General features: G+C 32.7%; 2 protein-coding genes across 2 annotated transcripts in view; one reads left to right on the forward strand and one right to left on the reverse strand.

The window, feature by feature from the left end:
* Positions 1–5,303, forward strand: part of LOC124355800 (muskelin-like) — a 32,577-nt gene extending 27,274 nt beyond the window's left edge. Inside the window, exon 7 of the mRNA XM_046806955.1 lies at positions 2,710–5,303. Within this exon, the coding sequence (XP_046662911.1) occupies positions 2,710–2,889 (180 nt within the window). The 3' untranslated portion in view covers positions 2,890–5,303. The remainder of the gene's footprint in view (positions 1–2,709) is intronic.
* Positions 5,304–10,746: 5,443 nt separating this feature from the next.
* On the reverse strand, positions 10,747–13,980 carry LOC124354708 (peroxisomal membrane protein 11A). The gene has a single exon (XM_046805363.1). The coding sequence runs from the start codon at positions 13,838–13,840 to the stop codon at positions 13,388–13,390; it is 453 nt and encodes a 150-aa protein (XP_046661319.1). The 5' UTR covers positions 13,841–13,980; the 3' UTR covers positions 10,747–13,387.
* Between the last annotated feature and the right edge of the window lie 1,191 nt (positions 13,981–15,171).

Genomic DNA, 15,171 nt, shown 5'->3' on the forward strand with positions numbered 1-15,171 from the left:
GGATTTGTATTTCTTTGGGGATTACGTGTCGTCACTCCATTGACTGCTGTTTTGATTCCAGTGTGACATGACGAACCCAAGTTTCATGACCTGTCACATTTTTTTTTTTTAATCATCACCGTTTGAGAAAAGTAAAAAGTACTTCCGAGTCTCTTGGTTTTGTGCACGTCAGTGAGCATTTTTGGAACCCATCGGGAACACAGTTTGTGATAACCTAAGCGGTCCGTAACAATTTCATACAAAAGAGTGTGTGAAATTTGTTGGAAATCGTCAGTTAGCGTTGTCATAGTGAAATGTCTTGTTTTCTTGGATTATTTCGTCAACTCCCTTTACCAAATCATCGATGACGAGAGAAGGCTGACCGCTCCATTCCCATCATGCACATTTGTTTGTCCATTATTGAACATTCTAACTCACTTTCTCACCATTTCTTCACTCATCATGTCTTTCCCGTAAACATCTCGAAGTTCACGATCAATTTCAGCCGGTCTTACATTCTTTGTGTTCAAAAATCTTATTACAGGACAAATGTCACAATTGGCGGGATCACTATGCCTTAAACATTTTAAATGTTCAGAGAAAACTAAAAATATAGGGTAGAACAACTAAAATGGTGTTAGTCGATAGCCAGTAAACAAGGACGACTAGTGCACATGCACGGAACACCGATTGCAGCGCTATGGCGGCAGTAGAATGAAACTGTACTTACTTTCTGAACAACTCGTATTTTTGACTTATGTTTTGTGTTTTTTGGTATCCTCCAAAGAATTAAAAGAGCTGACCTAAAATTATGTATGCATCCAGAGAAGAGTGAGACAGGATCGCAGTTTGTTTAGTTCCATTTTGTACATGAAGTTGTTCTAAGATGGTATAATAGATACACTATTTATTTTGGCCAATACTTACATCTTGGTCGCCAAAATCTGATTAATCTGACCAATGAGGTTCACTCAAAGAACTTTTGCCTTTTCAATTATGTTGGAAAATTGTATTTACAAGGGCTGTTCAAAAATTATCGGCCTTTGGTTAATTAAAAGTTTATTTATTGAACTAGAGCTACAAACTTGTAATCCCCTTCAAAGTAGTCTCCTTCATAATGCACACACTTCTCCTAGAGTTTCTGCCACTGTTAAGCTCGGCCGTCGTATTCTGTTTTGTCTTCTCTTTCTTGAAATCGAGTTCCTTTCAGACACATTTTCAGTTTAGGAAATAGCAAGAAGTCACAGGGAGCCAAGTCAGGGGAGTACAGAGCTTGGTAAACCAGAGGTGTGTTGTTTTTAGCAAGAACTCTGAATTAAATATGCAGAGTGGGTAGTTGCATTGCAAGAATGAAATCATCAATGATCATCATAGACTTGAAATGTACACGAAAAAAACTATGTATATCGGGAAAAGATTTCTGAAAAATATTCCTCAAAGCATAAAGATGGAAAATAATATTAACAAATTTAAAAGAAAACTAAAAAATTATTTGATTGATTTAGTTTTGTATTCAATAGAGGAACTTGAGTATGTTTAGTACTTTTATATATATAAGTAATGTATGACACTATTCGATGTACTGTATTGTACAACTAATGAATAAAGAATTATTGATTGATTGATTGATTGTCATGATGGAGCTGCCAAGTGTTTGTTGCCCACAGGTTTGGTGGTTTGCGCCACATTGCATCGCGTAGGCAACGTAGAACCTCAAAATGCACCACTCCACTGAAGTAAAAAAAGACTGTTAACATGACCTTGACTTGGCTGCAAACTTCCCGTCCCTTTTTTTGGTCTCGGAGATGTTGTGTGTTTCCACTGCGATGATTGCATTTTGGATTCCATGTTGTATTCATAAATCCCGGATTCATCATCCATATTACTGTGTTCAGGAAGATAACTGTTTGCACTGTCCAGCATGTCTTGTGCAATTAAGGCGAAGTTGTTTTTGCTCCATTGTCAGCAACTTTGGAACAAATTCTTCTCTTCTCATTTTCAAATCCTTGGCTAAAATCGAATGTACTGACCCAATCAATGCTGACTCCAATTTCTTCTGTTAGTTTTCGGACTGTAAGACTACGGTTCTTTGTGATTAAATTTCGCATTTGTTTAATAATATTTTCATTTCGCCTTGTCGATGGCCTGCCTGTACACGATTCACTTTGCACTAACGTTTGACTATTTTTGAATTGATTTTACAACTCTTTTATTTTAGTACTGCTCATGGCAGACTCCCCAAAAGTCTATTGAATCTTGCGAATTGTTTCCACTTGTGAATCACCAAGCTTTTGGCAAAATGTAATGCAGTAACACTGCTCAAGTTTTTCTGTCATTTTATAACTTGATAAAAACCGCCGAACACAACAGAAAAGTCTACACTACTAGATTGACTAATGGCGACTGAAGCTTTGTCATGATACGAAACGGTGTATGCACACGCATGATGGTTCCCTCCAAATCCCCCCACTAAGCTTGGCCGCCAGCGCTTCAATCGTTTAAGCAGGAGAACAGAAGGTCCGATACTTTATGAACTGCTCCCGTACTTAGATTACATTTATCACTGATAACAAATTAATTGTCTGGTGTCATTTTTGAGCTATATTTTAATTTAAGTTGTTGGTGTTTTCCTTTTGTTTTTAATGTAGTCAACACAAGATTTTACATACTGCATAAACAAGACTATAATCTGCACTTCAATTTTGTTTATTTATTGTATATTTATCCTAGTTTCAGCAGCTAGCGTCACTCATCTTCCAGGACAAGAAGTGCAATGTGGATGGAGACTGCAACAGTCATGAGCACAGGTTTAAACTTTATGAGCAACTGGCTGTGTTCTTTCCCGAATCTATGACGCAGCCGACAGCTAACTTGCTGGACCTCCTAGTAACTGAGCTCGTACCACTGTAACCGAACCTCTTCTTCCCACCGCCTAGTCAACCCACCCAACTCTGAACATTCAATGTCTTTCTTTAGGTCACTTATTTTAGGTAATCATTATGAAACCTATATTGGACTATTGGATTATGTGTAAATATTGTTTTTGGCAATTGTTATTATTGTATACATTTATTATTTAATCAGCTCCATTATCGGTTTTTTTCTACTACTTTGGTTATTCACTGTAAGATATTAGTAAGTTGGACGTGACTGGAAGAACAGGCTGTGGACTTGCTCATTTGACAGACTAGAATAATTTAGATTTAATTATACACTGTGGACTTCTTACTTACAAAAGAGTGTATTGTCGACAGTTTTTTCTACTTTAGAAAAATGAAAGTACCATAGAATAATTTATTTTATTAAGTTTAAGGGACATTGTTTTGAGTTTTTTAATTTCTGTATATAAACAGCAATCCTTCTTTTACTCAAAGAAATAAATGTATTGTTATCTGTATTTAATTAATGTATTTGAGTGTATGTGTAACAAATATTTTAAAGGTTGATGAATTGTTGGTCTTGTTTGATTACCAAAAACAACCAAAAGACAAACTGTATATTTTTACATATTTCTTCACAATATTGAAATTTGGGTTTTTGAGTTTTCTAATGGATTTATTAAGGTTTTCTCATTGTAGATTTGTTGCCATGTACATAACTTTGTATTATTATCTGATAAGTTTATTTACCAATTTGGAAATCATAAATGCGTATTGGAATATTTGTAATCTGTTCTGCTTCACTGTATTCCTCTTGTTATTTATGGAGATCTTACTTGAAACATTTTAATTATTTTTTCTACCAGTTTGTTGGATTCAGTAATGTATTGTGCAGCTGCAATCTCTTTGAATGATGTTATTAATTAATAGATTAATGTCATTAATATTATGTTTTAATGTCTCCTTCACATACATTGCATGTACACAAATGAATATGGTTTGATTATCTAAAATTAAAAGAAAATAATTTATAATAAAGCCAATATATTCTAAGCATAAGAAATCTGTTAATGTTTATATCTTGTTGTGTTTTAATAAGTTTTGTATATGTTTATGTAATTTTAAAGTTTTTATTTAGAAATTGTTTTTGATCAATGGTACTAAACATACATGTCATAAATTAACCCTTTTAGTGCCATGTCATTTTATCAATTCCTATGTGAAATTTTCTTTTTGCAAAATGTAGTTTTAAGGAAATCCATGGTATCTTTATTTTTCAACTTATTATCCTCCAATGTTTGCCATTTGTAAAGAATTAACTTTGTTTTAAAAGAGATATAAAAATAACATTTTTGTTAAACTGAAATATTAATTAAAATACAAAAAAAGAAACCAAAATTCTGACTTTCAATTAAAATAATGTATAGGTACATTTTTTCATAATTAATTACACAAGTTACAAAATTTTATGTCAATTTAAACAGGTGTATGAATACTTTGTTATAATATAATAGTAAACATTTAAAATTCATTTTTCAAAAACCATTCTTGAAATTGTTTTTGAACAAACATTGAACAATGGTTTTTGAACAATTAGTAAAAGCAAAATATTTACTTGTAAAATAGTAACAAATTATCTATTGCATAAGTCACCAAAACACTAATTGCAATTACCAATACAATTAGTAAAACGTCTGTAGCTGCAGGTCTAAATACAACAAACTTCACAACAAAGTAATTGGAAAACCCCAGCTGCACCAGGGTAAAGGCATGAAATAACAAAAATTCATTGGGATGAACATTTGGCTTTTGAACTATATTAGCCAGAATACTGAAAAATAAAGATACAAAATTTGCTTTAACAAATTTGTCATGTCTATGTCATTAATTCCAGCATTTAATTATTATTACGGACCATCGTTCATAATGATCCTCAGTAACCAAAGGGTTAATACTGTTATAACTTCAAATTTATGATGGAAATATGAATCACTTACTACACTTCTGATTTTAACTAATTTTATAGTGATTGTATGTCTTTTAGAGGCACAAAATAACTTTATAGAGCAACAACATAAAATTGAAATCATAGTAACATTATTTGGTAAAGAGGGCATTTACTAGAACAATAATTTTATAGATCAATTGAAATAATATTTTACTTTGATCATACGAGTTATTTTTCAATATATGTAGATAGATGAATTTTTAATTTCCACATGTGATATTATACTTCCCATTTTAAGTTAATTTAGAACCAAATAAACTATTTGTAATGGAAGTGAATTGGATTTAAATGGAAAAATTTCTAAGTTCAAATTTGTTTTATATTTTGTTTATTTTAGTATTATTGTGTTATTGGTAAGACTTAGTAGCCATATTGGTGGACTGAATGGTGGTTGATGAGTGTAAATATGTGTGTTTAATAAAGAGAGGTCTTTTTCAGATGTTGTGTTGCATTTCCTGCTGGTTTCCAAAATTTGTTAACAGTAGGGGAAGAGACTTTGTTTTTAAGATATACTAAATAGGAAGGAGGATGTACATTTAAACATTTGCTTAATAAAAATAGAAAACATTTAACCTAAAAGAAATTGTCACATGGACAAAAGGCCATACTACAGTCAGCTCTTTGTTATCTGGGCATAATTAACTATCATGACCAGGTCAGGGTTGTCAATTTCAGCAGAGATCTAGTAGTTCCATGATATAAAATATTACGAATGTAAAATCTCTTGAAGAAACTGTATCAGAGAATAAAATGGGTGAATGGTTGAACCAGAATCTATTTGTTCAAAACCATTGTCAGTTCTCTTCTTTAGGACTGCAGGTAATCTGGTAGGTGGTTGTAAAGTTTCATTCCTATGCAAGAAGGTTTACACTTGTGTAGCCTCATATTATGTGCTGGAAGGTTTTTTCAGTTCAGCGTTTCTTATATTGTGGTGGTGTACATGGTCTTTTCTTTAAAGATTACCCTATCAGCATAGACACACACATAATTTATTTTCACATAAAATTCATAAATTACAGTATTTATTTCTTATCTTTGTGTTTCCGAATTCTATACATGTATTTTCTAAGCATCGCAGAAAGGAAAGTTACTAGGTATACACGATGTTATGTCAACACATCTAAAGACACAGAGATAAAAACTAAAGAGCTTAATATATGTGATAGCGACAGACTGCTAGAGAACCGCAGCTTGTGGCATTTCTTGCAAATACTGCTAGTGACGATAAAACGTCATCGTTGCATAAGGGTTAAATACAGTATTACAGTTGTCTATTAGGTTTGAAAATAGACTAATCGGAAATTTTCGACTGGGAAAACCTTAAAGTAATTTGCAAAGATTCTTCTTTTAAATTATAGAAATAGTAGATTATAAAATGAGCTTCCAAAATATATTCCATTGTATGGATATATTTACATTTATTAAGAAAGTATGACATATACTTAAAATAAAAAGTAGCAATCGCCCCTTTTCCGCTGAGCACCTAGAACCAACAGACAGGATGGCATTGACAAATATAGACAGAAATATGAATATCAATTTAAATATTATTAATAAATTCCGGTATTTTGTTACTTTGTTTCCAAATAGTTATACACAGTAAACTATAAAAACTCGTTTCACCAATCAGTAATTTGCGTACTGCCTATCGTTTTTGTGTACGAATAGATGGAGCAGACTCTCGATGATGTGCTAAAATAAATATTAATTATGGCTCAAATATCTATATGCACTTTTTCATACGGAAAGTACAAAAGAAATTTAGTAATTGGTAATTTGCGTACTGCCGATCAGTAGTCATCCGGGAATATTTTTTTGGATTCGAGATTCAGCTTCCCCATATGAGTAGTTTATTGTATGTAGTATGTTTTGAAGCGAATTTACGCACTTCTGTTGGTATCGGAATCGAATAAAAAGAGCCCCTGTATGGAGTTTTGGAAACGATCCATCCCTACTAAAATTTCCAGGGACACTACCTATAAAAATTCACTACGTTTCCCGGAGTCCGAAATTCATGCGCAATGCACGCTTTTCCAGATTCTGTCCTCCAAATTTGCCGTGAACTTCCTCTTATTTAAAATTTGTACTGCGTATTACAGATATGCCACAAACTATACTGTTTTAGCCTTATCCTATAAATTAGTATTGCGAATTATAAGTGTGAGTTTATGTGCATATCCTCAGTATTAGTATACTGTCATGTTATCGTGGATATTGTAAGTCCTATACAGGAGTACATTACTACAATTCATACAATTTTTGCAACTGATTTATATGTAATATGAGTGTACTTTTTATCTATTAATATTTTTAACCATCGACGCCAAAAGCGTGTTCTTTTATAATTTAGAGAGTATTTTTATTTACATTTACTCTTTTGTAAAGAAAGGAATACAACAATAATTTATCAATAATGTATTATTGGGAACCAAAACTAAATACAAATGTCCCTTGCTAATATTATTATTCATTCTAGGCACCTCGGAGTGTGGCCCATATAGCTTGTATTGCGATAACTAAACTCATTTACTTTGTATGAAAGAAACATTTATTAAATAATCACATTACTTATTTGTGATTTTGGGGTATTTCTTGAATAATTATTACAAATTACTTTGATTTTATAAATAAATAATTACTATATAGGTTGCTAAAATTCTGCATATTCAAAAATTTCTAGTTTAATATTTGTGCCAATCTTTATTTGAAATAACTTAACAATTCAACATTTAGGATTTAACTTTCAATGTTGTAACAAGTTATATTTTTGTATCTAATTGAAATTTCTGTAATCTGCTATGTCGACCGTGTTTAATCTAACAGCGAGCGCATAGACGGAACCCGCCCCGTACGTGTCAACAACCAATTCAAAAAGTTTCTCCCTTAACCATGTGAAGGACGGTCGCCCATTGGCTACTGACAGTGATGGCTGCCTACCTTTCTAGCAAACCCCACCACTTGCTTGTAGGTGTTGTGATATTAGTCACAATAAAAGTCTGGCATGATTCTTAGGTGTTGTGCTATTCTCGGGTACTTCTTTAGGTGCTGTGATATTAGGTACCATGAGAATTGACCTTATTATTAGACAGTTGAATTTTAGATGCTGTGACACGAATACATCTTTAGGTGCTATGAAACTCCAAGTAGGCTGTCATGAAGCTGTACACGTTCTTACAGAAAAGTAAAATAAAGTGCTGGAGTCACTAGTACTAGAAGTAACTGAAAAACTACATTTTATACCCTTCCCCTTGCCAAATATCTTGAGAAGAAAGCATTGATCTATCAGATCCTGTTAATTATGCTCAATACACTTTTAATGAAAAGGGAGAAAAGGCAAATGTAGAAATTTCCTTATCATATAAAAAGTTGTTCAAACTTGTGAATTCCTTGATATTGCTATTTCTACTCAACACTTATCACAGGGACAACGGAGTGACAGAGCATACCCTACGATGAACCTGAATCTCATTACAGAAGATCTATTTTCTTTCCTTTCATTTAGAATTTTATCGTCTTAACTAAATGATAGGTTCTTATTTCAGGATATTTATTGATTCTCTTTTCAAGCTTTGTTAGAACCCAGTATATTATCAATGAACTCATATATAAGGATTTTTAAAGATTTTTTTCAAAATGTTTATAGATGCGCATTTTTTTCAATTTAGAACTTGGTAAAAATGTTATCAAGACTAATGTAGTTTTATACGTTTTTGTTTCTTAGCTATTATGAAGACACTTCTGATGCAGTTGTGGACGTCTTATTTTTAATACCTAGCTGTTTACACTTCTGTAACAAAAGCTAAAAGACATTGACTTAGGAAGACCAGAAAAGTTCATCTCGAATACAGTTTATAAAAATCAATGCAGTACAAGCTCTGCAAGCATGCAATATTAATGTCCCTTATGATAGGGATCTGTGTACAAACTTTTTTGGGAACTTTACTGCATAGTGATTCTTCTCATTGAAATATTTTTTAAATCTTATTGAGGAACACAGCATCTGAAACTAGAATTAATGGTATATGCATAAGGACCTTCCAGTTTCATAGTAATAAATATTGAACAAGCTTCATAAAATCTCGGTGCCTAGACATTAACACTCTGACCTTATCTTTTTCTAGCTTAGAATTACTATAACAAAATTAACGTTTTTAGGACCTAATAATTTAAACATTTACCGGGAGGTTACTGAAACATTTAATGTGGCACAGAAGAGGAACCACTACTCTAGGGAGATAGTTCTGTTGGCCACTCTAGACATCAAGAATGCTTTTAATTGACAATGCAAGATGGATAAGACATGTTGGAGGCCTTGGAGAAACATTTCAGGGTCCTAGAGTATCTGCTTAAGACAGTGCTAAACTATCTGACAGATCAGTAGCTGGTCTTTATGACATCAGATGGTGAACGCAGGAGGAAAGTCAGAAGCGAGGCTGCTCAGGGTTCTATCTCGGGCCCAGACTTGTGGAACGTTTCCTACATGGAATTTTGAGTGTGCAGAGGCCTCCGGAGGCTTTCCTGGTGGGATATGCAGATGACATCGCTGTAGTCATTGTTGCTTATAGCACTGAAAATGCACAGTTGATGCTGAACATGGTAATGCGATGTGTGAGCTTATGGCTAAGAGAACATGGGTTAACACTAGTGACTGAAAAGCTGAGTTGGTTCTTCTCACACAGAAAAGAATCCTACAGCCATTCAACTCCAAGTTGGTTGAAATACGTACAAAGCCTCCAGTGAAGTACCTTGGTGTGTACCTGGATACCAAGGTCTCATTTTAAAAAAGCTACCAAGGTAACAGAAGCGTTAAGCAGATTTATGAATAATATCGGGGGCACAACCGCAGGGTGAGGGTGGCACTTGATGTCGATTACCAACTCCATCCTACTCTACGGATGTGAGGTTTGGGCCGACACTAAGAAGAGGAAAATATTGAAAGAGAATGGCTTCTGTTCAGAAAAAATCGCTTTGAGGGCCACTAGCTTGTACCGGACAGTCTCTGAACCAATGGTTCAACTCATCGCAAGTGTAATGCCCATCGATTTAAAGGCCCAAGAACGTAAGTATGTTTTTGACAGCAAGGAAGAGCTTGGAGTTGAGAAAGCAAGAGTGAGTTGTGAGCATGCAGAGATGGCAAGTTCGCTGGGATGCTGAATCCCGCGAAAGTTAAATGAAAACGTTGATCACTAACATCACAGATTAGATGGAGACACAGCATGGCGAGGTGGGCTTCTTCCTCACTCAGTTCATGTCGGGCCATGGTTATTTTTTTTGATCGTACCTGCACAGGATGGGGAAACAGGAGTTGCCTGCTTGCGTCTTTGGAGATTCACCTCAGGATGATATGGAACAAGCCTTCTTTAGTTGCAGCTGATGGGCAAAAGAGAGGGAGCTGATGACACAGTTGCAGGAAGATCTTCAACCGCAGACTATCATTGAAGTTACACTTCAAGGAGAGGAATGCTGGAATGTAGTGGCCAAATACATGGGGAAAATCCTAGGAGTGAAAAAGGTAACTCTAGATCATAAACAACTAATGTAGAAAACAAGGAAACCAAATGAGAGCTTGAATAAGGCTAAAACAAAAGGTCTAGTCGGAAGTATTGGGAACACCATTTCCAGGTTGGTCCAAGAAAAGGAAGGGGTGTTTTTTAAGTGGGGATGCCTTCAGGATAAACCTGTTGGAGAGCCCCACACTTGTTCGCTTGGTTACAGTAAGGCCAAGCATTCATGAAGTAATGCATTTTTCACACCCCCTCAGAAAAAAAAAACTTTAACACTAATAATCCCAGTGAAACTGCTTACACAAAAGTCTGATTTACATTTAATTTATTCTTGCCATATAGGGAAAAGTGTAGATTTTATAAAAAATATCAGTCATTTCTCCAACAAGTTTATTAAATGTTATAACAAAATGTATACAACAAACACTCAATTAATAAAAATATAATACATTGAACAATATTCTCCATTAATGTAATTACTTAAACAATCATACACTATATAAATATTTACTAAATTACAATTTTACAACATCTGTAATTATAAGCAAGATGTTTTTGGAATATAGGGTGCTTTTAGTTCCATGTACCTAAGATAAATAGGAACTTTACTGTAATTTTTAATGTGTATAAAACACTTCAACAGTGTATACAAATATAATTTACCATTTACACGAATAAATTACCAATACAGAACTTCAACAATGTGGCTGCCAGGTTCACACTGAAGGCATATGCATGGAGATTTAAAATTTTAAATATCAATTCTGTATTAGAAATGTAGTCTTGAAAAGTGTTTGATATAAATGTACAATAATACACCTTTTAATAATTTTTATATATTTTATTGTACAATCTACATTTAAATTTAATGATTTCATCACCAGGTGTTGTAACCTACCTGATGATAAATTCATTGAATTCAAAATGTACATTGTACAATAAAATTTATAAAAAGTGTTAAAAGGTTTATTATTGTATATTTATATATCAATTCTGTATCTACATTTCACTAAATCCTATTTCAGGACCATTAGTACCTTATTAATTAAAAAAAGTATTATACATTCATTGTTGTTAAACAATAAATGAAATAATGATACGATGAACTTTTGCTGTTCTAATAAATTTAATTTTTACAGTAATTTGTTAATAGACAAAATTGTGGTTTTCCATAGTGAACTGCACTTATTTACTCTGTTTACGCATATTAATATAACATATGTAGGAAATAATAATATATAAGAATAAATAATATGAAGTGTCTCCAACCATTATATTGTCCAGAACTGAATTAAAACATTATTTCAATTATATAAAAATATGTTCCCTTAGATCTACTGGATACCCTACAATTCTCTTAAGTGAACATTGCTATATTTCACCTAACATTACCACATGCTAGAGCTTTATATGTCGATATGAAAAAAATCCATATTCACTACTGTTTCAATCATTGAATAAAAAAAAACGTCTAATGTACTGTGTCTTGAAAACATTAAAAGATACATGAGGACACTACATGATGGCTATTACATGTGATCATGCTAGGCTGGTTGAGACTACTATGTACCCTGTGAAGCCAACCTCAGTTGTAACTTTTGTTAGAAGACTTAATATGTGTTTGAAGGCCTCAGAGAGCTCTATATTAAAGTTCTTAAAATATTTTTCCCATTGTTTTTAATTTATGATTACAAGTTAGATTGAGACCTTCATAACTAAATCTGATTTCTAAAGCTGTATCATAATTTTTCTTACAAAATAAGTTTTTTTTATGCATATGAAGTGTTTTTGTAAAATTAAAAAAGAACTTGTTACTAAAAATATATTGCTATTTGGTATTACTTACAAGTAAATTTACATAACTACTTCCTTTCTTAATAATTATCTTTCTCTGTCAGACAATCAGGTAGAAAATCAAATATATTTGTTTTGTATTAAGTGCATGTTTTTAGTTTATATCACAATTATAAGGAATGTTTGTTACTGATAATTACTTGATATTTAACATCCAAAAATTAAAAAAAATAATAACTAATTCACTGTTACATAATTAGAACATTTCATTTTCATGATTGAAATCTACCCTCTTCCTTAGGTTTCAAAAATCCCTAATACATAGTGTTAAACATTTACAATAAGCTTATACTAATGTATTGATGAACTTACACACACTAAAAAAATTGCAGTTTTTATAATAATTTCTTGCAACATAAAATTAAATACAAAGATCAAGGGTGTTCTACCAGTGTAAAAAATTTCTACACACCAGGAGTGTTTTTCATCCTCTCTGGATAGCATTGATGGATCCGTCAACCCTTCAAATACAACATTTAGAAATAACTGCCTACAAGAGACAAGAAAATTGCCTGAATGTGAAGGAAAACTTTTACAACAAAACTTAGAAATAAAAAACTAACAGTTAGAAAAAGTACAAAAAATGAGTATGAGTTTGTATTTAAATTGGAAGAGAAAAAAATCTGATGAAAGGCAGAAGTACAGAGTTTTTGGAACTTACACTAAGTAAGGAGATTTCAGAATTTCTAGCAGAGAAAGAGGATTTTGAGGTTATATACATAAAAAAGAATCAAGCACATGTGATGTCACTGCTCAAAACTATGGTTTGGTACAGGTCAACAAAAAAAAAATTTAGTTTTAATTTATTTTGTACACATTTAACTTGATCTATTAGGGTTTTTTGACACCTGAAGAAGAGGATAGATTTCAATCCTTGTAAAGAATTGTTCTAATTTTTGTCACTTAATGATGGCAAATATCCCTAATTGTATTCTTGTTTCAAACTGCACATTGTCAATAACAAACCTTAAGCAAAGGATACATCTTTATAATAAAAGTTAAAAATTGCTTCAGAACAGACACACACACACCCCATACATTAAGTTAAATAAAAAAACTCCTCTGTTTAATGTGATAAAATAATACCTATCATTTGCATAACCTTATTTCCAAGTGCACAAATGTACGTCACAGATATCAAACTTTAGTCACATAAGAAGCCCTCACGGAGGGCACAGCTTGTAAGTTGGACTTATAAGAGCAGCGATTCCCGCCACTGATGAAACAACTCCTAAAATACCTACAATTCCTGGGCTCAGTTTGACATAACCCAAAGCAGTCAAGGGGATCAGAATGTCACAGCTGTTTTTCAATGTATCAACAAACACGTCCTTGTTTTGATGGGCGAGTTTCACCAGACTAACTGGAGGTTTACGCTGGCTGCTTCTCACTTTGTTCGCTTCTAATAGCCGACTGATCTCATAGATATCCCGGACAAGATTCATAGTAACGGAATACAGCCAGCATTTGTGCGCTCGGACACTCCACTTGTCAGTGTTAACATTGGCCATCCCTGTGCGAGCCATCCATAGCAAGTTGTCGCAGAAGAGGTACACAGCATATGCTATTTTGGAGAGTGTTGTGGTATACCGCACCATCGCTTCCGTGTAATTCATGGACACTAGGGCGCTGTATAGGGTATCAAGGGATCTTCCCAATCTCAATACTGGAACAAACCAATTATTTTATAGTTCACTTCTGAACTAAGAATTAAAACAGTTCATGCCTACATACCGTTAGGCCTTAATTGGTAATATTGGTACACGCTTAATTTCTAACAAATCTTCATCATTTACTAACCAAAGATCTTCTGCATCAAAACCAAATGAGTATTTTAAGAAGCAACTAAAGAAATAAATACATAGTTATTAATTCGCAAAATTATTTTATAGATGATTGCTTTCAAAATGTACTTTATGTAAAATCTTCATTATTAACTTTGAATTGTATATTTCTTCCTGTTCATGATTGCTGACAGCATGTTTCAATAATGAACTTCACAACTCAATTTTATGTAAGAGCTAAATAATATCAGTCTATTTGTAGTATAACCAAAAGTGATGATAAGGGTGTTATGCAGTGTATCCATAAAAAAACTCTTTTAAAACTTCACCATTTGATTTTCCAGATCAAAATAAATAAAAAATGTTGTAAAAACTTTATTCCTATCTTGCTTGGTCTGTGTTTGTGTTTTTAGCAAAAGGATTGCACCTTTTTAATAAATTAAGATACCTAATTCAACCTTTGCACAGTTCTTTGTTAAAGTAAGTTATATTTTTTTTAATTAAAGAAGAATATCATTTCCGGTTTCAAAATGGTCCAAAAAATGGCCACACAAAATTATAGAAATTTAATAACTTATAACGAGGGATGTTATGAAAAAATTACAAGAATAGTGAAATATGGAATACTTTAAGATGAACATTTTAATACCATGTTTATTTCACTATGACCAACACTAACAGAGTAATAAGGGTTTTACTGAAGTCATCCCTCACTAAAATATTGTAGGCAAATCATGAGACGATCCCTGGCTCAACACACAGTGCAGCTGTGTATTGTAGCAGCATTACCTGATTTCACAGGCACTTTTATAAGTAACACACTTATATTCACAATCCTTCCATCGTCAAAAATAAACTTCAAAGAAAGAGTGCTTATATTATTTTGTTAAGAATATTATGTCATCCAATATAACACTGAAGAACAAAATTGAATTGGTATGCCATTATTTACTTTAATTTGTGAATAATAAATCATTACACATTAAATTAACTAACAAAAATCAAAATTTAAAATAAAATTCATTATAAACCATTGTAAGCCTTAGTCTTAATTTGATATAAGAGAATATCTTTGTAGAACTGTTAAAAGTTACAGCTGTAATCGTACCTTTGTTGTTTGATATTGTTTTCATTTTTTCATTCTTATACTGTAGTAGTTTCCT

Source organism: Homalodisca vitripennis, chromosome 2 (assembly GCF_021130785.1).
Source record: "Homalodisca vitripennis isolate AUS2020 chromosome 2, UT_GWSS_2.1, whole genome shotgun sequence".
NCBI classification, from domain to species: Eukaryota; Metazoa; Arthropoda; class Insecta; order Hemiptera; family Cicadellidae; genus Homalodisca; species Homalodisca vitripennis.